General features: G+C 42.2%; 1 protein-coding gene across 2 annotated transcripts in view; it reads right to left on the minus strand.

Annotated features, from left to right (window-relative positions):
- The window catches only part of TRABD (TraB domain containing), a 49,907-nt gene that overhangs the window by 16,213 nt on the left and 7,499 nt on the right, over window positions 1-26,195 (minus strand). The window contains exons 2-7 of one of the 2 annotated variants that reach the window (XM_073328290.1): window positions 15,225-15,286; window positions 12,525-12,603; window positions 11,859-12,025; window positions 9,341-9,481; window positions 5,330-5,440; window positions 4,350-4,450 (exon numbers count right to left, since the gene is read on the minus strand). In XM_073328290.1, the coding sequence (XP_073184391.1) occupies window positions 4,350-4,450; window positions 5,330-5,440; window positions 9,341-9,481; window positions 11,859-12,025; window positions 12,525-12,603; window positions 15,225-15,286 (661 nt within the window). The remainder of the gene's footprint in view (window positions 1-4,349; window positions 4,451-5,329; window positions 5,441-9,340; window positions 9,482-11,858; window positions 12,026-12,524; window positions 12,604-15,224; window positions 15,287-26,195) is intronic. The other variant, XM_073328291.1, reaches the window with a different exon arrangement.

Below are 26,195 nucleotides of genomic sequence, written 5' to 3' on the forward strand. Positions count from 1 at the left end.
TGCAGTGGAGTTGTTCAGGTGAGCACCCCAACTCGGAAGGGAAGCTCCCGTTATGCTGGTGGCTCTGGGGGTGGAAGCATTGGAGGCAAAGCCCACTCTCACTCTCTCCAGGTTCCACCACCCAGGTGAGGGAGCCAATGACTCTGGCTGGAATGGTCACTTGGAGTTGATGTGACCTTTGTCTGGTGAATAGACTGACCAGAGCCAGGCCTGTAGACATTGTAGATGAAGGCTGGCAAATGGTGTCACCGAAGTGAAGCCATGTGGCCTAAAAATGAAAGGCACATTCTGACCACATTTCTTGGTCTGTAAGTAATCCATGTTATCAGGCTGCTCATTAACTGAAGTCTTTCTATTGGAAGGAAAACTCTCACAGAAACAGAATCCAGCGTGGCTCCAATGAAGGGCTGCTAGAAGTTGGAGCAGATACTCCATCACCATCTTGACCTCCTAGCAGGAGTGCCAATCACCCAGATATGGGAAATTGTAACTGCTGTCTCATTTAGGCTGCCACCACAGAAAAAACCTTTGTAAACACTCTGGGTGCTGTTGCTAGCCCAAAGGGGAGGGTGTCATCAGAGTAGTAGGCAGCTGGGAATAAGAAGCTGACTCAGGCCATGAGGCAATAAGAAGGAACTGGAGAGGCGTCAGCCCATATTGCCTCTTATGCTTGGTCAAGAGCATGAGGAGATTTACTGTGCACATACACACTGCTAGTTAAAATTTCCAGACTCAGGTGCATGGCGTGCATGTGCACCCATTGGGAGACAAAGAGGGACTAGCACTCAAAGAAAAATTTTATATTTTGTAGGCAAATAACATTTTCATTTTCAATGTAATATCTCAAAGGAATACTTCTTCCATGAAATGCAACAGTTATTACAATAAAAACCCAGGGCTCTATTCATATCAAACAGCACACTGACCCTCTCTATCTTCTTTTGTACCATACCGAATAAGTCATCAGCTTTTTGGCTAGGCAGAAAAAAGCTTTTTGCACATGACTGCATTTGATAGGATTGGGATCGAGACTTGGATTCAGATCTGGATAAGGTCAAAAGCAAAAATGATTTTAATTATTTTAAATTTTGCTTTCAGAGGATCTGTAATATCCTGGATCCATCACACAATATGGAGTGAGAGGCAGAAAGCCTAAGGCTGGTGGAAGTGGGATACTAGACACTACATGGCTTGCCCTGGTGAGAAAAGATTTTGCTATAACAGATCTTTGAGTCAGAGCTACGTGAAGCCACAGATCTTTTAAAGCCCTGTCTAGAACACATGAATTTCATGTTAGGTGGACCCTTACGCAAACCTCTTTCTCCGCCTCTCAAAAAGGTCCTTCCAAACATGATTTCAAAATACTTTGTTCTGTCAGTGAAGATTCAGATCAGTATCATTTTAGAAGAGGTTTGAGAGTTGGTATGGGTACTACTTTCTCAATTGGTATGAACATATTTCTGCCCAGCTTCTGCTGAGCAAGAAATAACATCTTAAGCCGGATACCACAAAAGAACCAGTCCATGGCTGGCAGCATGACAAATGGCAAATGAGGGAGAGGAACATTAAACCAAATGAAGCAAAGATACGAAGGTTTACTTCACAAATATTTAAAGGAACCAGACTCTCTATATAGTACGGGAACTTATTTGGGACAAAAGTGTCTTTCATATGATCAATAAGATAGATCACATCAAGGGCCTGATCCTGCAGTGTGACAGGATTGGGACCATAGTCACCTGGGCAAATGACTGAACTCAGTCCCATTTAGCCTTTTTGGATTAATACATTGGGGTTTATTAACATTCCAGAGGTAACTTCCCAGCACAAAATCCTGATGCTATTGACTTCAAAGGGACAAGGATTTCACTCCCTAGTGTTTTATCAAGTGATTTCTTGAGCCTTTAAATTTACTAGATGATTCAGGTAAATATGTCTAAATTGAGGCCACAAAAGATAAGCATTAAAAAGGGCTAAAATTTTACTTTAAAGTGACATCACCATATGCTCAGAGATTTGGGATAGATTTACAAGGTCCGGCTCTGTTTTCCACCTATAGGTTGCAAGCACAAGTAAAGTATTTTGGAAATCAGGTACCTGATTGTGTCTGCAAGCTCAGGAACTCAGTCATCCAGATTACCGTAGTTATATCTGCAAACAACTTTGGGCACAATTTTATGCCTATAATTACTACTTACTAGTTCCCACAAAACTATAAGTGCAACAAGAGTTAAGGCTAGGCTGAAAAAATGTGTCCCACTAACAACTATCCACCAAAGGACTGCAATAATCCTAGTATTTATGAATTCAGTTCCATGCAGATATGCAAGCATTGTATAAAACAGATTTGGTCAGTTTTGTTCCACTTAAACACACACTGGATTATAGAAAAAAACTGGAAAATATTTTTCAAATTATGACATTAAATTTCCTTGAGATTATTGTGAATGCAGAGACTAACATCAGCATACCTGCTGACACCCTCTTTCCTCTTATTTAAAAAAATAATTTTTATATTACAGCCTGTACAAAACTAGATTTACAATAGTACTTGGAGGGTGGAGGGATAGCTCAGTGGTTTGAGCATTAGCCTGCTAAACCCAGGGTTGAGAGTTCAATCCTTGAGGGGCCATTTAGGGATCTGGGGCAAAAATTGGGGATTGGTCCTGCTTTGAGCAGGGGGTTGGACTAAATGACCTCCTGAGGTCTCTTCCAACCCTGATATTCTATGATTCTATAATCCATTAGGAGTTCCAAAGACAATGGGCAGAATACCCCACTGCCTTGCATTTTGTGTAGTCATCAACACCTGTACAAAGCGGTTGTAAAATGCTACCATGCTGATTTGATACCACAGTATTTTCACTTTGCATAGGTGTAAATGACTACATAAGGGGCAGGCAGTGAGGAATCAAACCAAATGTGTTTACAAAATACAGAAATAAGTCTACTGGCAGGATTCTACTTTTCTCCTTCAATTGATAATGGACTTTCAGAAAAAAGGAGACATCAAGTTAGCAGCATTATTAAATTTAATGCCTGATGGGCTGACAAGGGTTCTGACACTGCAGAGTATTTGGTAGAACAATATGGGTCAGGACCAGTTAGTATATTACTACACAACCTTCTTGCTACTTTTCCCCCCTCCATTCCATTCCAAAAAAGGACTGGACACACACAGGTCCCATCAGATTAGTATTCAGCTTTGTGCCTCATAGCACAGCCCAGACATAGCATGATCAGTGTAACTGTATTACTTACTAATTACTGAACGAAAGCTCTGCAGTAAATGGCACTATTCACTCAATTTGACTGCATCAAAACAATTCAGCATTTAAAGATCCATGCAGTAAAACTGAAATGTCAAGAGACACTGAGTGGAGCAGGTCTCTGCTTAGTTTCCTAATACATCCAGTTCACTCCTTTCAAAGTCCTTCTACCTAGGACTCAGACTGTATTTCCCCATGAATTATAGCATATAGCTAAAAAGCAGTTTTCCTGGCATTGTTAAGCTGCAGGAGCACCATGAAATCCTTGTAGCATGTTCATGTTATCACACAAGTTTCTGTCCTGGGCTTAAAGGTGAACTGCAAACCAAACAAAGATTGTGTATGTGCCCTTTCCCTTATTACTACTATTTAGAGAGCTGCAAAGACTTTTTTCAGTCTGTCTTTTTATATTAGAGATAAGACATCTTGGATCCCCCCAGTTTTGGCTGGAGGATCCTCTGAACTAGGGATTCCCAAACTTGCCCCTGTCACAACCCTATTAGACTCTCCTAATGATTGTGGCCCCACTAGAAACTCTATTTATAACAACAGGTTTCAGAGTAGCAGCTGTTAGTCTGTATTCGCAAAAAGAAAAGGAGTACTTGTGGCACCTTAGAGACTAACAAATTTATTTGAGCATAAGCTTTCGTGAGCTACATGCATCTGATGAAGTGAGCTGTAGCTCACGAAAGCTTATGCTCAAATAAATTTGTTAGTCTCTAAGGTGCCACAAGTACTCCTTTTCTATTTATAACAAGTTTCAAAACACACCAGGCTCATGAAGAGACATCTTGTCTCAGCCAGTTTAGGGGAGATTTACCCCTCCACAGGACTGGCTACATTCTTATCTTGTAGGTGGTGTTCATAGGGTGGCTGGTTCTTCCTGCTACTGACAATAAAGGGAAATAAATGGTGCTGGGGAGCGGAGCAGCAGATTTTCACAGACACAAGTGTAGCAGAATCCATCTCTTATTCTTAGGGAGACAGCTGAATTCTGAGGCTGTCCTCATCTGTGTTCATGCTGCCGTGTTCCCCATGTGGTTCAACTGCCAGTTTAAGAAGTAGCGTTTCCTCTCTCACCCATTATGTGTATGTTCAGCTTCTGGATCACCAGACAGACAGTGCTGGCCAGCCTGCTCACACACCACCTCCCTTTCACACGAGGGATAGGAAAGACACAGCTTTTAAAAAAAAAAAAAATCAGTATTCCCCCAACAGTCACCACACAGTGCTATGTGAGATAACATTTTACATAACATGTTAACCTAAATATAGGGAAAACTGTGGGAACTGTTGGCAAATGTTGATTTTAACAGCCACCACTTCATATATTTAATTCAATTAATTACGTTTTTGCTCATTGCAAAAGTAGTACATTTTGTTAATTCAAAGTCTCTGGTCCCCTGTCCCCACTTCCCCCATAGAGAGTTCCAATGCAGTTGGGGAAATGCTGATCTGGAGAACTAGAAGGACAACATTGCCATCAGGACATAATGAACCTGAGCTGCAGCTCTCTCGCCCTCAGCTGGAAGGGGAGGAGAGGTCTAGTCAGACAGGTGGGTGTGTTTGCAATACCCATGCAAATCCTTTTGACTCCAGACAAAGGCATTGGAACAGGGTTCCACCCGCAAGGAGTTCGTTGAAGGACCAGTGCCAAAACTGGGAGAAAAGCTGTGTGTGAAATGTTTAGCAACCCCTCTCTCTCAGCTGGAGTCCTACTGTGATTTCATTATCCCCCAGCAAAAACAGAGATGTAAGAACTGAATATCACTATTTCTAGGGAGAAGACAAAAGCCGTTAAAAAAAAAAAGCCAAATTTTTTTGTAAAGTCTTTATGGAACCATCTTTATATACACATCAGAAAGGAGCAGACACCACCATTTTCCCTTCTTCTTTGTAGTTCACCTTTAAGGAAAAGATCTTTAGTTCTCTGGCCTCACCATGTATAAGGCAGGGATCAGAAAAGAGCACTCTAGCCAAACAAGTGCCTTTATTTAGTTTGACTGAGGTACAAGAGACCAATATTTTTACCTTAGAAACAACCAACTTCCAGCCCCTACCTCTTTGAAAGCCTCCCTGAATTCCCCTCCTGGGGCCATTCCCAGCTGTTCTGTGATGTGAGCAGAGACCTTCAGCAGAAGCATTTGCATCAGTCCTGACATAACTCCATTCTACCAGAAAAGGGAAAAAACTATTAAACAGGAAGTATCAAACTGTATGGATTATTGGGAAGTACACGCAGACATTGTGCCATTGACAATCACTGAGAACCATCAACCATTCTGATGAAGAAACATTGTAGCCGTCCTCTGGAGCTGATTTAGGGCTGAACACCATTCTCATTATTTCAGCTTTCATCATTTATATGCGGGATCATCCTTAAAAATGCTCTTTGAGCAAACAATCTGGTGTGTAATCAAATAAATAATTAAATAAATCAGTCTTGTTTCAGCCCCCCCTGCCCAAGGTGAGAAGAAAGCATCTGTCCATGTGAACTGTAAGAGTAGCTCATACCACACATTTGTAATTGAATGAATTAGAACAAACACTGCATTCTCCTCCGAATACAAGTAACACAGAACATGACCATATTTGCTCTGCATTTGTCCTGCTAGAGGGATAGTGGAGTGGGCTACATCTAGCAATCTAACCATGAAACAGCTAGATTCTTCAAACAGCGCTGAACTCTGGCTGAGTCCAATCAGACCTTCCTCTTTCTAATCTAGATAAGCTGAGCACCAGGTAGTTTCCTGTTCATGGACTTGCAGATGAGATCTTAAATAAAAACCCTGAGCTTGATCCACTCTGTGGGCATAAGAAGGGATGCAACTTAGGGGGCTGGCAACTGTAGCACTGCCAGTTTCCGTGAAGGGAAGACAACTTTAAACTCGACCTGGGGCTGCAGAATAAGGGAGGAAGGGTAGTGAAAATGAGTGTTCATTCACAGAACAAAGGACAAATGCTTCCACAAATTCAGGAGAGGTCCCCAGCAAGAGAATAAAAAACCAAAAAAAAAACCAAACAAACAAACCGGATGTACTTGAGGATAAACTAGACAATAAATACAAGCCCCCATCCTTAGGCTATATTTGAGTAATCTCTCAGCAGCATTTTACTCACATAATTGTTTGTGCATTTTCATTTAAGACTTTAAATCTCTTTGTCTGGACTTGTGCTGCTATCACCTATTATTTTCTTGAGTCTGAGCAAATAGGACAGGCACTGCGTTTTGGGCAGATTAAGAACATGATTGACTGAAATACACTGCAGTTATGTCCTTCTGCTACAAAGCAGGATGGAGTGTTTCCATCACTGTTCAAAAAGAAAACCCAGAACACAAGCGAGAATTAATTACATCTGTCCTAAAGAAGCAAACCGCAGCAAGTGATCTCAGCAGGAATCCAGCCTCAGCCGCTTTAGTTAAAAAAAATTAAAAAACCTCTTATTTTGCTGGGGATCTCTCCTGAATTTGTGGACGCATTTGTCCCATGCGTTCTATGAACGAACACTCGTTTTCACCACCCGCCCTCTTCCCTCCCACTCTCCTTGCTGGCCTGATGACTTCTCACTCCTGGTGCACTTCACTTGGTAGTTCCCGGTGACCTGGCCTGGCCTCACAACACCACCTCCCCAGCCACCTCCCTGTGGCCAATTTCTAGCTTGAGGAAGCAAATGGGCACCTGGCATAAGGGAGGGTGGGTCATTTCAGCCATAAGGTGTGGGGTGGGAGGGAGGAGAGAGGGAGGGAGAAATCAGGATGAGAGGCGAGGTAGCTCTTGGTTATAGGGTTTAGCAGTTTGGAATTTGCTCTTTTCCAAGAGTCCCGAACTGCCCACTTTTCAGAAACCCTCCCTTCTCCCCAGTACAGCACTCCCTGTCAGTCACTGATTGCTAAAGAACCCTGGGATGATGACTGGGTGGCTTTGACTCTTTGACTGAAATCAAGGCAAAGTTCTGCTGTTTAGGTTGAGCTTTGCTTTGTATTTTGCGTCTCCACTGCAAATCAAAACTCAGGATGTGAACCAACAAGAACTGAAACTGGAAAAGAGGCCTCAAAAATCCCTGCTAACTAATCCGGGGCGTTTCACACTGCTCTAACACATCATGCTGTCACAAACAGGGAGCAGGTTGCTGAGAACAGCCAGTTATGCTGTAGAGTAGGTGGGAAACCATCAAAAGCACAGATGACAGTTAGGGGGCGAGCTCTTATTGAGAGTCAGTGGGACTTGGGTGTCTTTGAAAATATCCAACCAAGGCAGGCTTGATTACTATTGGGAATTGGTAAGATGCACAGTGTTTCTACATATACAAAGGACCCTCATCCACAGGCAACTTTATTTATTGACCTTATATTTTGAAATGGTCATTCAAAGAACAGCACAAGAATTATAATAATTTAAAGTGAACAAGGTCCAATATCGTGTTACTCGCACTGCCCCTAGTGGCACAAAAGGAGAGTCATCCCAAGTCCTGGCAGGAATTGCTGACTACACGACACTACAGAGCTGCCATCATGAGCTTTCATAAGTCTCCTATTTAGGAAAAAATATAAAAGGTCCAACAATGATTTAAAATTAGTTTTCTATAAGATTTTCATTGGTCTTTTCCTCTAACAAAGTTGCAAGGCAAAAAACTACTGCATTCATATTTAGATATAATAAGCAAAGAGTAATATTTTGTTCCTATTTTAATTGTTTAGAAACTTTGATGATGATCCCTTGATTGCACAGAGGCTGTGTAATTTTAGTCATTGCTTAAAGAAAACCTTACAAAAAAATGTAACATTTAAATATGTTGCAATATCCTGGTCTTTGAGACTACATAAATACAAAACAGGAAGGACTAGTTATTGCTCTAGCAACAGGAGTCAGAAAGAGACCATACACACACAGAAAATTACTAACTTCTTATTCACATGTGATTTCAGATTGGCAACAAGTGTTCTTGTTTTGGGACCAAGCCTGTAAATACCAACTCACAAGCAGTCCCACTGATGTCAATACTACCTACTTATGCCGAAGGTTCAGGATAAAATCAAAATATCTGCAGTAGATTATGAACCTGTCCTTTTAACTTGATTATTTAAGACACCATTGATTGGTGACCCAATGCTTGTAGTCTGTTCAAGTTATGATAAATATACCATTTAATCAACTTTTATTTGTTGCCCCACTGAGTAATTTTTACTTCATTAAACACAAATACAATTCACTGTTTGATAAAGATAAAAAAGGGCTGAATTTATATTTGCATACACACTCACACATTAACAACCAGCCAGTTGGATAGGACCTGAACGTAATCCACTGACAACCCATCCATGATATAACACAAATAGCAAATACTAACATGATGTAGAATGGAATTAATAATGAAGGGGAAAAGCAACCAAATCTACCACTCAGAAACTATATACCCAGAACACACAGATATACAAGATGTCTGGCTAAAATTCCAGAAAATAGTGTCAAAAGAACATTAAGGTTGCAAAGTTAATCTCCAGTCCTGCAACAGGCTCCATATGGTGAAACCCAGGCAGAGCCCTGCTGACATCAAAGGGGCTCCTTGTACAAATCCAACTATAGAATCAAGGCGGTAAGCACTGAAAAGCCAGGAATTGCCGAAACCAAGGCTTAACAAACAACCTTAACTCTGAGGGTTTGTCTACACAGTGAAGTTAATACAAAATAAGCTAGGTTGTGAATTGAAAGCGCAATAGCTATTCTGCACTAGCTCCCCATGTAGACACTCTTATTTAGCACTAAGGCTATGCCTACACAGCCCCACACTTCGGGTTAGGGGAGCATGAACTGTAGCCCTAACAGTGCTTTTGTGCAGTTTAGCTTAATCCACTTCAAGAGTGCCCATATGGGGAGCTAGTGCAGAGTACCTATTCCATAACAGCTATTCCAGGCTATTTCCCCACATAGACAAGCCCTGACCATTGCAGCTATGCTCACACTAGGGCTGAAGTGCTAGTAGGCGTGGTAGAAGTTGGTAGCAGCCATGTTTCCGTTTGCTGAACTACCTTTTAGCACAGATAGATTTAATTTTCACTAAGGTAATCATACCTGCTTTATGGCTTGCTGAAGTTTCTCCAGATTGATTTCTTTGGCTTCCTTTAGCAATGTCTTTTCATCCATCTTTAACATAGAAACTCTGTATTGGCAGAGCTCAACCACAACCACATCGGGCTGCACCTCCTGTATTGTCTGAAAAAGATGAATTTATTTACATAAACGTGGACAAGATGGAGAGCTACTGCAGCAAATATTGATTTTTTTATGAGAGCTATTTGTAAGGTATGGGGCTTAATAGGAATCCATTCCAAAAAATCATTTTCAATTAACACGGCAATGAAAAATAAACTGCTTCAGGCCATTGATATTGCTCTGAGTTATCACGTGCTTTTAGCACCTGCCAACCATCTGGGGACAGGAACATGGAGTAACAATTGCGCTGGAAAAAAATCTGATTTTAACATATTCCCTGCATGTTAGCAAAGTTCATTTTAAACGGTACTTTATGACCTTCTGCATCACAAACCTAGTTGGGACAGGCCTTTCCATCAGCAAGGACTAAATGAAGAGCCCAAAGTGCTGGAGGGACTGATTCTAGCACAGATTTCCTCCTGCTCAGCTTCCAGTGCCAAGCAGGGCGGCGGGGCCAATCTATATTGCAAAGTTTGCATGGGACATGGAGCTCTGCTAGCTCTTCAGACCTGTCCTGATTCAGTTATTTCTGCCCCAAAGTTTGAGAAACAATCCCAGTTTTTACAGGCCTGTTCCACTTCCCACAGTCCTAGCACGTAGAGCAATTAAAAGTTCCTTCCAGCTTCCATTCTCAGCATGATCCCAAATGACTATGCGATAACATATGATCATGTGTTAGCATCACAAAAGTGTTACAGTTTCCTGGAATGACTATCATTAAATTATCAATAGGAGAGAATGCAAGCCCTGAAGCCAGCTACCTGTACTATACCTGCATCTGGCCTAAAAATATACAATTAGGTGCTTTTATGCCAATTACTGATAACATTTGGGACTTGCTAGCAGTTCACTTTAATCAAATTATTGTTTATACACTATGGCTTACAACTTCGTACCATAATCCTGTAGACCCAACAAGCTAACCTTAGGGAAGGAGTCTAGGAAAGCACAGGGCTGAGTCAAGAGACTTAGATTCTATTCTCAGTTCAGCCACGTACTTGTGATATGGTGATTAATTACCCTTCCACAGCAGTATTGAATCATTGACCCAGGTACTATAAAGTGTGCCATACTTTGGAGGAGATGTAAAACCAAGGTCTCAACCATGTATGAATACAACAGCACTCGTGGCACTTTGCACAAGATTAGAGCTGTGACGTCTTTGCTCTCTACACAACTTTAAGAATATGAGGAAAAAAACACAGACACAGTTGGGTTCCAAATAACTGATTTGAGGGACGGTATACAAAAATACAAGGCCTAGCTACATAAATACACTGTTGCTCTGTTAGGATCTAGTGGCTTCTGCAATAGAAGACAGGGATGTCTATTAGAAGCTACTTAAAGGGATGCTACCCAATCCTATACACTACCATGCATGTTAGTTGCAAAGTCATGGCTGAATCATGCAGTTATATTCTGCTACCCTAACCCCGAAATGCCCTGACACTATAGCAAAATTCTAATTATTATGAAAACAAGTTAGTTTCTTGTTAACTTTCCAGGATGTCATAAATATAAAGGGAAGGGTAAACACATTTAAAAGCCCTCCTGGCCAGAGGAAAAATCCTCTCACCTGTAAAGGGTTAAGAAGCTAGGATAACCTCGCTGGCACCTGACCAAAATGACCAATGAGGAGACAAGATACTTTCAAAAGCTGGGGGGAGGGAAAAACAAAGGGTCTGTCTGTGTGATGCTTTTGCCAGGGACAGAACAGGAATGGAGTCTTAGAACTTAGTAAGTAATGTAGCTAGATATGCGTTAGATTATGATTTCTTTAAATGGCTCAGAAATTAAGCTGTGCTGAATAGAATGGATATTCCTGTCTGTGTGTCTTTTTTGTAATTTAAGGTTTTGCCTAGAGGGATTCTCTATGTTTTGAATCTAATTACCCTGTAAGGTATTTACCATCCTGATTTTACAGAGGTGATTCTTTTTATTGTTACTTCTTTTTTACTGTTACTTCTATTAAAATTCTTCTTTTCAAGAACTGAATGCTTTTTTTCCCAGTGTTCTGAAGATCCAAGGGTTTGGGTCTGTGGTCACCTATGGAAATTGGTGAGGATTTTTACCAAACCTTCCCCAGGAAGTGGGGTCCAAGGGTTGGGAGGATTTTTGGGGGAAAAAGAAGTTTCCAAACAACACGTTCCTAATAAAATAAACCCAGATAAACGTTTGGTGGTGGCAGTGGAAGCCCAAGGGCAAAGGGTAAAATAGTTTTATACCTTGGGGAAGTTTTAACCTAAGCTGGTAAAAGTAAGCTTAGGAGGTTTTCATGCAGGTCCCCACATCTCTACCCTAGAGTTCAGAGTGGGGAAGGTACCCTGACACAGGCATATAATAAAATGTTACTGAATGGCTCCACCTGCATGCTTACCTTCACTACATCTCTTTTGCTGCTGTCACTGAAGTGGGCAGTACCAACCACGAACACCTTAGACCCTTCCTCAGTCACGAGTTCGGTCACAGTGCTTGGTAGATTAGGCTTTTTCTGTCTCTTCTTCATCTTCATGTCCAGGAGAATTTTAAATGCATCTGCATCAGCTACAAATTTTATTAAAATATGCACGTCTATAAAAAAAGTTTATTTTGGCCATTGCAACACGATAACATTGCATCAGTAACAATGACAAAACGTCCTCATGACCTAGTGCAACATCACTGTCATTGTAGTGCCATGATACAGAATCCAATATGTACATACCCAAGTATTGCCTAGAGAGAAGGACCCGGCTTAAACACAAGCTGGGTATAACTATGATCTCAACAACAGAACATATTTACTTTAGTTTTAAAATATGGGAGTAGATAAAACCCTAGACTAATATGCCCTTTTTTCATCATTGCTGTTTTCAGATTTGGCCTTTACAGTAGAGCTTTGGCAGAAATGATGAAATTCCCCCACTTACATGTCTACCTTTTTTACACAGGGTCATTAGCTCCTTTTTAGACTAGTCACCACATTCTTGCTAGTAGTGCAAACATTTAGCTTTACATTCTACAGTTATGACATGTCTTTTTTCCTGATCAAACTAATACATACAAATATTTGGTGATGCGTCTGAAGTTTCCTTTTGGTCATCTTCCGGTGCATCGGAGGAGGACATTGGATCTGCAGCAGCCTGCATGAAATAAGAATTCAAAGGACAATGGGAGTTATAATGAAATGGTTTATACTCCTCTCTCCTTGTTAGTCTGGTTAGTTTTAATCCATGTATAATATTTAAACAACTAAATTAGTTAGACAGTGACAGAGAGCAAAATCTGATTTTTTCAACAGCTCTTTTGTAAGCTGGAAATTTATGATACAGAAAAATATATTCAAAAGGCATTTAAAATCTTTTGAAAGAGATAGTATTTATAACTAATACAGAGCTCACACAATCTGATGAAACATTCTAATCGAGCAGACTACTCTCTAAAATATTATAGAGAAGAATCATGTGTGTTTTAGAATCATCTGTGCACAGATGATTCTAAAAGCATTGCTACTTATGGAAAACGTATTTCACAGCTTTTTAACTTGTGTACCACTGGAAGTCTAAGAAGAGTGCAAATCAGATATCACAAACTATCTACATTCTTTCAAAAGGGTCTGTTATGTATTATGCCATTTTAAGTTATATGAGAGAAAGAGAGAGAGAGACTCTGACTGACTCTGACTACAAAATAAGGCCTGATCCTGCAAACACTTATTCACAAGCTACTTCCCACACATGAATAGTTCAAGTAAATGCACACATGTAAGTCTTTGAAGGATTGAGGTCTATCCGACTTGATATCCAAATATTTACCTCAAAAATTTTACAACTTGAGATATCTGAAGCAGCTCTTTGACTAGCAAAATCCCTTCAATTCCTAGTTAACATATAAGCTTTAACATCATACAACTACAGACAATGCAGACTTGGAGCACTCCCTGTAATTCAGCCTGCAGTATTTTGGGACTGACCAAATCTCCAATCAAGTCAGAGAAATATAATTAATGCCAAAAGATACTACAAACAAAGTAAAGCCCAACTACGAGCTATGTTTAGGCAAGGGCATTATTTCAAATTATTTCTGGTAATTGTTGGGAGGATCTGGAATTCTTCATCAGCACATTCTCAAGCCAGTGACTGGATGTGGCTCAATAATTATTCAGAGTTCCTTTCAAATGAAGCACCGGTAATGAATCAACACCTACCAATATTTACTTGGTAAACAATGTAATTTCCAAAGGATGTACATTTCCTATTTTTAAACCTTCAAGTTTGTTAGTTTCTTCCTACAAAAGATGTAACAATGCCTCATAGGAGGAAACTTTTCACTACATCTACCTTATTCTTTCATACCACAATATTTCTGCTTTCAGAAATTCTAGCACAGTTTACATTTATCATGTTTGCCATCCAAGGTAAAAACAATTACAAACTTGGGTACTTAAATATCCAAACCCATATTTAAAAACCTGAACACAGACAACTTAGGTGCTTCAGTACAAATATAGCTACACCCTTTATGCATCCAAGTTTGAAAGTTTGGACCAAGATGAACAACCCAACAAACACATACCACAGTAAATTATGTATTTGGTGACTGCAAGTTCATCTTATATGGCAGTTTCAACAGCATCTACCCCATCACAGATCCCATTTAATTCATATTTTTACCTAGAGGTGCCTTTTTGGGGGCACTTTAATTGAAAGTAAGGACAGACAAAACATATCTGATGCTTGAAAGCTTTACACTACTTTTAGCAAGGAAGTTTTACTTCTCAAATCCTTGGGGCGTTTCATTAGTCTAGTCAGTAATTCTCAGTTGTTAAATACTAGGGGTGAAATCCCGCTCCTAGTGAAGTCAATGGGATTTTTGCCATTGACTGTGATGCAGCAAGGCTCTCAACCCCAGCCAGTAGCAATCAAACTCCCAACCTGTTTCTGACTTCAGCTCTGGAGTACCCAATCTAAGTAATTCAAGGCAGTGCACCACATACCTGTTCTGCAGTAAAAGAATATTTATAGACAAGATACAATCATCAATATAATCAAGTACCCACTCAGCCTCTGAGTACCCATTCTTTGAGCCTTTCAGAGTAAGCAACTCTATTCAAACATTAATAATATTTCATATTATATTTTTCAAATATGTGGCATAGAAAACCCCCTTAAATTCTGCCATTTGTAATGGCTTTATCAATATAATGAGGGTGAATCGGAGGTGGGGGTAAATACTATTTGCCAGATGAAACAGTGTCTTAATTTTATGATTATTACACACACACGTACACATACACGTCTTCCATAGCAAAATATTTCAGGAACATGGGAAAGTGAGTTGAAAGAGAAGAAGGGAAACAGAAGGAATTCAAGGGTGGAAAAAGGCATCTAGGCCACAATTCAGCAAGGTACTTAAGGTGCCTACAACGGGACTACTCGCATGCTTGAAGTTACTCCTACTATTTTACCATGAGCCCTTGAAGTCAGGTAATTAGGTAAGAATCTCAGCTTTTACTTAAAAATAAAAGGGTACACTTCTACCCCTCCCGGTTGCAAAGAAAAGCCTGAAAATAAACCCTAGGGGTCCCAAATCTGGACAGCAAACCACCACCACCCACGGTTTAATTATTTTTAAGCCAATCCCATGATTTTTGAATGCTTGGCGCTGGTAATAGTGGGCATGTGCTTAAGTACCTTGCTGACTCTGGGCCTTGTCAAGTGCTTTCTATCATCACTACTGGGGAAGAGGTTATTCCAAACCTTACCTCGGGCTGTTGCTCCTCCTGCATTACTGAAGTGTAGTTTAATTTCACTAATCTGAAGAGGCCTGTAAAAAAAATAAAAGGTGGGTGGGGGAAAATAAAAGGTTATGGGTTGTAACTAGCAAAGGTCAGAGCATTTATGAAAAAATGAAGAAAAATACTGAAAAGTATAGGCATTTCCATCCCCCACCTTCTCCAGATAAACAGAAAAGATAATAGAAGCAACCTAGAGATATATAGTACAAACTTGTTTATGGAAAACATTTTAGAGACAGCAAAAACATCTGGATCAACGGGAGTTGGAAATAATGGGGATTTGGAGTTTACTAGCCCAGCTACCCAGTGTTCTGCAATGTACAGGGTTATATCAATTTCTGCAGATCAGCTACACACAAAAGGAAATACAAGGGAGGGTGTCGGGGAAGAAGAGAGAGTTCTTGGTAATAGGAAAAGTGTTGTTCCATTGCATGTGGTTCTCTATCTTTTTCCTGAGATGACCCATATCACAACAGAAAAAAAAGTTTATGCACCCTCTCCTTTATTTTGGCGACGACTCAGCCACCTGGCTAAAGAACAGGAAGGTGCTCACAAACCCCACACCCTGGACCCATTTAGCGGACTCTCACACCCCAGGCTGAGAACCCAGGCATTAGTTTTTGCCTCCCATAACGAACATTTATATTGGTGTCATGCATCACACAAAACTTTATGAACCAAGAGGCCTGACTCTCAGTAGCCCTAAGGCCCCTTTACACACCTCTCTGTCTGGAAAAAGAGGCCTTAGTGGAACTTAAAAATCAGGCTGTTTGGAGGCTATGGTGACCAGATGCCCTGATTGTATAGGGGCAGTCCCTATATTTGGGGCTTTTTCTTATATAGGTGCCTATCCCCCCCCGCCCCCATTTTTCACACTTGCTATCTGGTCACTCTATTAGAGGCTGCTGAGATAAGTTTGCCTAATTCATCCCACTCTTGTTTTCAAGCTGCATTCTTCCACGCTGCAGCATATACCTGGAATACCTTCTTTCTCCCTGGACCCAATCATGCAAGGTTGGTAAAAAGGGACTTCAGTTATAGTCTAGGGCAGGGGCTCCCAAACTGTGGTACGCGTACCCCTGGGCGTATGAGAGATGTCTCTGGAGGGTGCGTGGGAGAAAATATGTAACGGTCACTTATTTATTATTTATTGCATTTTCATAATAGGCTACTCAGACAAAGCTTTAAAACTCTGTGGGAATTTGTTATATAAAATATGGTATTTACTTCAAGATGTACCAATGAGAACAGGTACACACAGACACTGATGTACAGAGCCCTCACCTCCAAACACTGTACAGCATGGGTTCAGTTGCCCAACAACTGTCCAGTCTAACTGAGCTCAGAACTTGGGGGGAGAGCGGGAGGGAGGAGGAGGAAAGAGGGGTTTTGTATATGTCACATTCTAACTATATCTGTAGGTAACAGTGAAATATGGACAGATGGCTAAAGACAACGTTAAGAAGAACATACACACACACACCAGCGATGAGAGGGGTAGGGGTACGCAGGCAGCTGGTAGATCTGGAATGCTGTGTGCAATAAGAAAAGTTGTGAACCTCTAGTCCAGGGCATGCAGCAGATTGTAAGAACTATTGAACTAAATGACTATTCCTTCCTTATGCAAACTTCTTCCACAGATTGTTAAACCACCAAAACAAATGTTAATACAATAAAGAAATAATGAGCATGCAGGGATTTGGAATCAGAGTCTTCTGTAACCTGGTTCATGGAGATAATATTGTTCAGACACCACACTTAGAATGCGAGCTTTTTGGATCAGGGACCAGGTTTTATTTCGTGCTCTGTACAGCACGTAGCGCATTGACGACATCTAATAAAATCAGGCATGACTTCACCCTCCATCAAGTCAGTCTACCTGAGCAGATCATGGAAGACACTCACCCAAGATTATCTTCTTTTTTGCACACTGGGATGTAAGAGACACAAAGACTGTACATACTCCTTCACCTCTATTGCAGTACATTAAAAAAGGATAGCATTTTAGTCTTTTGTTGCAGGCTAGACTTCTAGTTTTCATTAAAATGGATTTTTATTGCTTTCCGGCTGCCACTTAAAGTTGGATATTAGAAGAAAAAAATATCCAACAGGGCAGCAAGAAGCATCAGCATGTAGCTCAGACAGCTGCCCATATGAATAGACCTGCCTTAATGATTCACACGATAAGGTTGTCTAGTGCTACTGGTCACCCAGAAAACTGGAGAGGGGCATGGGGAGAACAACTGCAGTTCAGGCAACAAGACAAATTACAACGAGACCTAAAAGCCTGACTCTGCAGACTCTTTGTAGGCAGAATTCCCCATGAAGTCAGAGGAATGCTATGCAGAGAGCAGCTACAGATCAGGCTCTGAGCCTGTGGGGCAAACTACATTAACAAAACAAAAATTACTTACAAAGACTCCAAGGGATTAAGTTCCTGATGATTTGTCCATATGCAGACAAGAGTTGTACGTATGCAACATAACTGCTAACATTCTTTCAAGAAGAATTATTTTTCTTACCATGTGCAGTTAAGAACAAAACCCCCACAACTCCACCTGCTTTTTCTTTTTAAAAAAACATATGCAAAACTTAAGGTAAAGGGATGGGTGTAGCTGAAGTGCTATTTTAACTTACACCTGTCTTTTATGCCTCAGTAGCATTGTACATAAACATAATGAAAGGGAGTTCCTGCTCCAAATAGCTTGCATGCTAAACAGACAATGCAGACAAGCATAACTCCAAATTAGCTGTGCCTCAGTTACTGACCTATTCCTTTGTACTAGGTCAACTTGGCACTTGATTTTCTCATTTATGTACAAATACCCAGAGTTTTTCCAGCATCCGCATACACCTGAGCTCTAGAGGCAAACTGAAAGGTTTGGTAAGTTTGAACACATGCCTTTTACCTACAGTTGGGAGTTAAAGAGTAAATTAGAAGCTCCATTTAAAAAGCAAACTCTTATACATAGGCTTGGAAGGATTAGGTTTTTATCAGTAAGTATCACTGTATACACAAAAAACAATGAAAACCTATTTCCACCAATAATAATTGAAATTTATGGACAGACAAAGTAAGAAAAATGCTGCTTGAGAACTAGACTTTGATTTAAAGATATTTACTCTGTATATTTTGACATGTGATGTTGACAATTTGTGTTTTAGCAATTATGAAGCTTTAGGTTTTTGAATCTCAATATCTATTGAGATTCATTGTCAGACCCCCTCCCATTGTCTGACACACACCCACACCCATAATTTTGCACAACGGTGAAAATTTAAATTGATAAAAATTGAAAAAATGCTTAAAAATAAAACACTGAGATTACCTGTTGAAATTATTAAAAATAAAATAAAATTGAGTTCTGCCAAGCCACGTTATACAGAAGCATCAAGTGATTCTAAATCATCACGCAGATAAAATTTAAAACGACCATCTCCAATTCTCACCAAATTGTGAATGCCACTATGCACAATTAACAGAAAAATCTTCTCTGAACTTCACCTTGTTAATTCTAGCCTCAACAGCATCCTTGGTCTGTCCTGTCTATTTGGAATGTAAGCTCTTTGGGGCAACCACTGTCTCTCACTGTGTGTATCATGCCCATCAAAATGGGGCGCCAATCTCAGCTGGAGTCCTCTAGGCAGTACTGCAATACAAATAATGATATGCGGCACAGTAAAGCTGAGGTTGATCAACACTTTCCATTTTAAGATTCTGTTTTCAGTTGCTTATAACTTTGCCAAAGTTAATTGTTTGGGCTGAAATTTACCATGCTGGCTGTCCACAATTTTTTTTGTGAGGAGATGGAAGGAGGAAGATTTCAGACAATGGTTCAACCACTTCCAAAAACAAAACCAGAGAAAAATATATTGTTTTTCCCATGTTAAAAAATTCTTACAACGGTACTGTTAAGAAGCTTTAGCACTCCCATGCTTGGGATCATGGACTTGTACTATGGCAACACCCTTGCCAAATTTCTAGGATGTGCTTTTTGCAATCTTACTGAAAATCTGTTCAAATTTGTCCACGTTCAGAGCCTCTGAAAAAAAAAAAAATCTCAGTTTGCACATGCTCATTAGAGACTTGAGAGTTTGGCCTGAAGTTCTACAAAGATTCCATCTGTACTGAAAAGTATATGCTCTGTCCCCACACAGCTCCTATGGTCTGACCACATTTCACATGCACCATCCCATTGACTCAGAGTACTCCACCCCGAGGTTGCAGGAACCAAGCAGGACTTTTCTTGCAACTGCTCTTTTCACCGGCCAGCGACTGCTGCAGCACCAAGCAGAAGAACTGAGAGTAGGGAGACTTGTCTCTCAAGTGCTCACAATACTCCTGTGATGGGTCCCCCCTCCCCTTCGGGATGCTGCCTGGAACTGGGGTACCATTGACGCCGCCTGACCCACCAACCTGTATTGCTGCTATTTGCTGTATTGCTGCGGCAAGCCAGTCCAGCCTTCCCCCAGGCTTCAGACTGCACTTTACCAGCACACATACAGGTAGGGACACACCCAGCTGCAGCTACACACACAGATGCTGAGATCAGCTCTGCATGGGAAGGCTCAGCTAAGGAACTGCCCAGTATTCAAGTTCACATCCCCTCTGGAGTGTAAACCCAAAATTATACTGTCTTGAACTGCATAGAGAACTGTACAGCATAAGCTCATGAAATTCACCCTCTCCCTCAATGTGGAGGGGAATATACACAGCTTTCTGCCCCAACATATGATTTCAACACACACTGGTTTTAGACAAAACAAAAACAAGTTTATTAACTACAAAGGACAGATTTTAAGTGATAATAAGGGATAGCAAACAGATCAAAGCAGATTACCTAGCAAATAAAACAAATATACTAAAGAAACTGGTTATAAGTAACAAATTCTCACCCTAAATGTTTTTTTAGGCAGATTGCAGAGATTCTTGAAGACAAGCTGCATTGCTTGCAGCTTAAAACTCCAGATATTTCTTTCACAAGACAGACAACACTCTCACCTGGGCTCAGCCCTTCCCCGCAGTCCAGTCTTTTTGTTCTCAGGTGTTTCCAGCAGTCCTTTTTCTTAGGCAGGGAGTCAATGAAGAACGAACCACAATGATGTCACTCCCCTGCCTTAAATAGTTTTTGCATATGGCGGGAATCCTGTGTCTCCCAGTTTGATTCCCACCCCCCGTATTATCATGGAGTCCAGTACCAGCCAACTTGGTCACATGTCACTGCAGCCATAACTCAGAGGCTGTTTGCAGCATCCCCAGGAAGGCTTCCCGGTGGGAGATTAGCATCTTCTAAGACCTATTGTTTTCCCTAATGGCCCTTCAAAACCAGCCATCTAGACTGATTGCAGTCTGCCTAGTGGGCATTCTCCAGGTGTAATCACATTTGTAATAGATGTATAGACAATATTTTTTATGTCTGAAGTTAGGAAAAGAGACATGCATACAAATAGGACAATCATATTCAGTAAATTATAACCTTTCCAATGATATCTCATATGCCTTATCTTGCATAAAATACATCATATAGTTATGCCATAATCATATCATAACAATATCACTATGAAGAATACATGGGTATAATGCCACAACTCCCATTACTGGAGCCCAGGCAGCAAGGGGAAGAATGAGGGAATTGCTTGAGTGGCAAGGAGCTGGGCTTGGGGAAGGGCAAGTAGGGAGACTGGGATGAGGAATCAAAAAGAGTTGGGAAGGGGAACTAGGTCAAGGAGCCAAGAGGGGAATGTGAGGGAGGTGAGACTGGTAAAAACTGGAGGGGCCAAGGGCTGAAGGGTCTGTAACCACTAGAGAACACTCTCCTCCATAGCCTGGAATGGAACACAACATTCCCTAGTCCAGGGGTTCTCAAACTTTTGTCCTGGTGACCTCTTTCACACAGCAAGCCTCTGAATGCAACCCCCCCCCCCTTATGAATTAAAAACACTTTTAAAATATATTTAGCACCATTATAAATGCTGGATGCAAAGCGGGGTTTGGGGTGGAGGCTGAGAGCTCACAACCCCCCATGTAATAACCTTGTGACCCCCTGAGGGGCCCGAGCCCAAGTTTGAGAACCCCTGCCCTAGTCTCAACACTCCTATGCTGTCAGCAAATAGCTGTGAACCCCCCTGGCAAAGTGCATGCCTCATCCCCTCCTCTCTGCTGGCTGGCCTACACAGAAGATAACCTATCAGTGCTATAAATTACTCATTTAGCCCAAGTGGCAGAGGTTTGTGCTCTGGATCTAAAGGTTCCAACTCTGCTGGTGACCCACATTGGAGTCAATATGGTTCCACATAAGGATATTTGTTTTTTTCAGTTTGCTTTTTAAACACGCCCCCCAACCACCCACACACAAAATGATATTGCAAAACCCAGCCCTCAGAAATTAGGACATGGCAGCATGAAGGTTGTCTGTGCAACCTTAATTCAGCCCACTCGTTCATAGAATCATAGGGTTAGAAGGGACCACAAGGGTCAGCTAGTCCAGTGGTTTTCCAACTTTTTTTCTGGGGACACAGTTGAAGAAAACTGTTGATGCCCACAACCCAAAGAAGCTGGGGATGAGGGGTTTGGGGAGGGCTCAGGGCTGGGGCAGAAGGTTGTGGTGCAGGGGTGAGGGCTGCGGGGTGGGGCCAGGAATGAGGGGTTCAGGGTGTGGGAGGGGGCTCTGGGCTGGGGCAAGGGGTCAGGGCTCTGGGTGCAAGCTCTGGGGTGGGGCCAGGGATGAGGGGTTTGGTGTGCAGGGGGGCTCAGGGCTGAGATGGGGGGCTCAGTACTGTGACAGGGGGTTGGGGTGTGGGAGGGGGTTGGGGCTCTGGGTTTGGGGGGCTCACGGCTGGGACAAGGGGTGCAGGCTCTGGGGTGAGGCCAGGGATGAGGGGTTTGGGCTGCAGGACAGTGCTCTGGATTGGGGGGGCTCAGGGCTGGGGATGAGGGGTTTGGGGTGCAGGAAGGGGTTCTGGGTTTGGGGAGGCTCAGGGCTGGGAATTGGGGCCTGGGCTTACCTCCGGTGGCTCCCGGTCAGCGGCGCAGCCGTGGCGCAGAGGCAGACTTCCTGCCTGTCCTAGCACCACGGACTGCGCTGTGCCCTGGAAGCAGCCAGCAGCAGGTCCGGCTCCTAGGCAGAGGTGTGCAAGCGGCTCCGCGTGGCTCTCACCTGCAGGCACCACTCCCTCTCCACGCAGCTCCCATTACCACTTCCACGGTGCAGCGCGGTGTCAGAACAGGTAGGCACTAGTCTGCCTTAGCTGGGCAGTACCACCAACAGGACTTTTAACATCCCAGTCAGCAGTGCTAACCAGAGCCACCAGAGTCCCTGGGTGCTGAGCAAGGTGACCCAGTGCCTTACATGCCATGACCCAAACTTTGAAAAACACTGATCTAGTCTAACCCTCATCCAAGATGCAGGATTTGGTGCATCTAAACCATTGAAGACAGATGGCAATCCAGCCTCCTTTTGAAAATCTCCAGCGAAGTAGCTTCCACAACCTCCGGAGGCATCTGATCCATTGTCCTACTGTTCTTACAGTTAGGAAGTTTTGCCTGAGATTTAATCTAAATCTACTTTGCTATCATTTCAACCCACTGCCTCTTCTCCTGCCCTCTGTAGCAAAAGAGAACAACTCTTCTCCATCTTTTTATGGCAGGCTTTCAAGTATCTGAAGACCGTTATTATATTCCCCCTTAATCGCCTCTTTTCCAAATTAAACATATTCAGTTCCTTCAGCCTTTGCTCATATGGCTTGATTCCATCCCTTTGATCATCTGTGTCACTTGCCTCTGGATCCTTTTCAGTTACTCTGCATCCTTTTTATACATTGGTGACCAAAACTAGACACAGTACTCCAGCTGGGGCCTAAACAGCGCCGAGTAGAGCGGTACTATCATCTCCTATGACTTGCATGCTATGCCTCTGTTAATGCCTTTGCCTTTTTGCAACAGCATCACATTGCTGACTCATGTTGAAGTTGTGATCCACCACAACTCTCAGATCCTTCTCAGCAGTGCTGCTGCCAAGCCAGTTTTCCCCCATTCATGTAATTAAAGATCATCATACTGCACAAGATCCCATATTGTTTTTTTCTACAGCACCCCTGTGTAAACCAATGGGCCAACTGACCAGCTAGCGCATCATAAAGCATTCTCAGCTGCCCGATTTCAGTCCTTTTAATTCAGGGCTCAAATTTTATTCCTCCAAAATAAGACAGCTTAACTTAAGTTTGAGTTATAAACCTGTCCTGGGGTCTCCTGAAGGAGCCCAACTACTCCAAGCAGGTCTGACTCTTCAGGCCTTCTGCTTCAGCTTTCCTCCAACAAACTGGTTTCCAACCTTCCTGGTCTGCTCCCTGCAGGACTGTACTCCCAGGCCATCTATCTGGCAGTTAAGGAGGGCCTCTCTACTTCCTTTGTATATCTAGCCTGTGCCCTGAAATCAGGCTGTCCTTTATATCCCAGCAGCCTGGCTCTGAGACACAGTCTTAAGTCCTGTTTCAGAGTAACAGCTGTGTTAGTCTGTATTCGCAAAAAGAAAAGGAGTACTTGTGGCACCTTAGAGGCTAACCAATTTATTTGAGCATAAGCTTTCGTGAGCTACAGCTCACTTCATCGGATGCATCTGAGGAAGTGAACTGTAGCTCACGAAAGCTTATGCTCAAATAAATTGGTTAGCCTCTAAGGTGCCACAAGTACTCCTAGTCTTAAGTCCTGTAATCACAGGACTTATTTCCTTCAGCTGGGAAGGTGGGCTGACCTGACACAGGATGCATCTGAGCACCGACACCCTTACCACATCAGCTCACCCTATGACAACTGCCTCGTACAGTTGCAGTATCGAGAATGGAACATGCTCTGGGGATGAGTTGGGGTTGTATAGCGAAGGAGGCTGTTGTCTGTAGGACTCCTGCCTCATTTGTTGAAAAAGTCAGAAGGTTTGCAGTAAAGAAGCCCGGGGACTGCAGGAACTGAAAGGATGGTCTCATAATAATGTCAGTTAGATGCTGCACTGGAAAACTGGATTCTATCTGTGCCTCTGCCACAGAGTTTTCAGTGTGATGCTGGGCAAGCCATTTAACCAAACTTTTCCCAGGTGGCCACTAATTGTGCGTTCCTCATTTTCTGGATTTCCATCTTGACACCCCTGGGGTCTGATTTACAGAAGTGCTGAGTGCTCACATCTGCAACTGAAGTCAATGGGAAATGCGCACATAACAAATAAATAAAGTGCTATAAAACATTATATGTTCTTTGAAAACTCAGGCCCATATCATCTCAAATTAGGTACCCAAAATTAGTGGACACTTCTGACATTAATGCTTTTGTGCCTCAGTTCCCCATGTGTAAAATGGGAATACTACCACTGTAGCTCCCCAGGTGTCGTGAAGAGAAATCCATTAATGTTTGTGAAGCACTTAGATGCTACAGGGATGAATGCCATACAAAAGCGCACGTGAGGAAATGAATAATTCTCTTATCAGAGCAGTGTTTGAATAGTGTGTGGTAAATAAGACTGGGCCACAGTTTGAGCAATGAGGAAAAAACAAAAGATTGAACAGCTGCTTGTTCAGTAAGCATCATCTATCCCTTGCACTGAATAAGGCATGGGCCTCTAGAAAAATAATAATAGTATGTGATCATGTAATTAACGCCTGTATCAGAATGTATATGCACAAAGAGACTGAATTAAGGTTACATGGGCAACCTTAATTCAGGCTTTTGCTAACTTTTCAGTGCTTGACTTTTCAATTTTAACATTCTTATAGTGTAGTTTCTTTTTGTATGTAATACAAGTAACATATACAACCACATAATACTAGGGAATCTCAAGAAATTACCCAACTCCTGTTCACGGGTCTCAGCACTGCAACAAAAGAAGACTGATATTTCAAAGTTATGCAAAGCCTTCCACAAGGTCAAAGACCCCAGAGTCCGTGCAGCCTATAGCAGGAGTGAGACTGGGACATTTCCTGAAACACAGCAGTGTTGCCTAGTGGAGAGAGCATTGGATTAGGACTCAGGAGACCTGGGTTCTTTTCCTGGCTCTGCCACTGGCCTGCTGGATGACCTCGGGCAAGTCACTTTACCTCCCTGTGCCTCAGCTGCACAATCTGTAAAATGGGGAAACTGATGAAAGTTCCCTCATGAAAAGCACTGCATAAAATCTAAGTGGTGGTATTATTATCATCACCATCCTCCTCCTCCTCCTCCTGCTGCTGCTGCTGCAGCAAGACAGCTTGGGTGGGCAGCCATCTTCACTTACACCGACATTTCCTGGATTGGGGAGAAGAGACTGCAATATCCTCCCCTAAAAGAATTTTTTTTGGGAGGGGCGGGGAGGCGCGGAGCCGGGGGAAAGGTTGACTACCCAGATTTACTTGAAGATCTTTGAAGGAAGGGACATGCTTTTCCAGTAATTCCTATCCTGCACAAAATGAAATGAATAAATAAAGGATATAGTGAAAAAGCAGATTTCCCCAAAGTAAAGCCTGGCACTGTATCACACCAGGCCTTGTATTCTCCTAGCAGCCTCGTCAATGATGGGTATTCCAAGGTCAATTCAGGAAGGCATCCAGCATGTTTAGCCAACGTATGATCCGTAACACCACCTCTGCCTTGGACACTGCAGGTACACTGATGGCGGGGAAAAAGGAATCAGCGAGAGTAAGAGTGTCAGAATGCTTGCTGTCTCCTTGGGTGGACTCTATTAGTAAACTATTGGTTGCAGATAAAGAGTTTTTTTCCTAGCATATGGTGTCTTAGTTCACCACACTGTTTCAGTTCTTGTTGTATAATTAGGTACCTGAAACTGTCCCTGATCTCTTATTCTCCCCACTGCAAACAGAGGATAAACACACAGTCATCAGACACATGAATGCAGGGTTCAGACAGGACTTTAAACTGAAAGACACTAAAAACAAGTTACCATCAAAGAGTCATTCCTC

This window comes from Lepidochelys kempii, chromosome 1 (assembly GCF_965140285.1).
Source record: "Lepidochelys kempii isolate rLepKem1 chromosome 1, rLepKem1.hap1, whole genome shotgun sequence".
Taxonomy (NCBI): Eukaryota; Metazoa; Chordata; order Testudines; family Cheloniidae; genus Lepidochelys; species Lepidochelys kempii.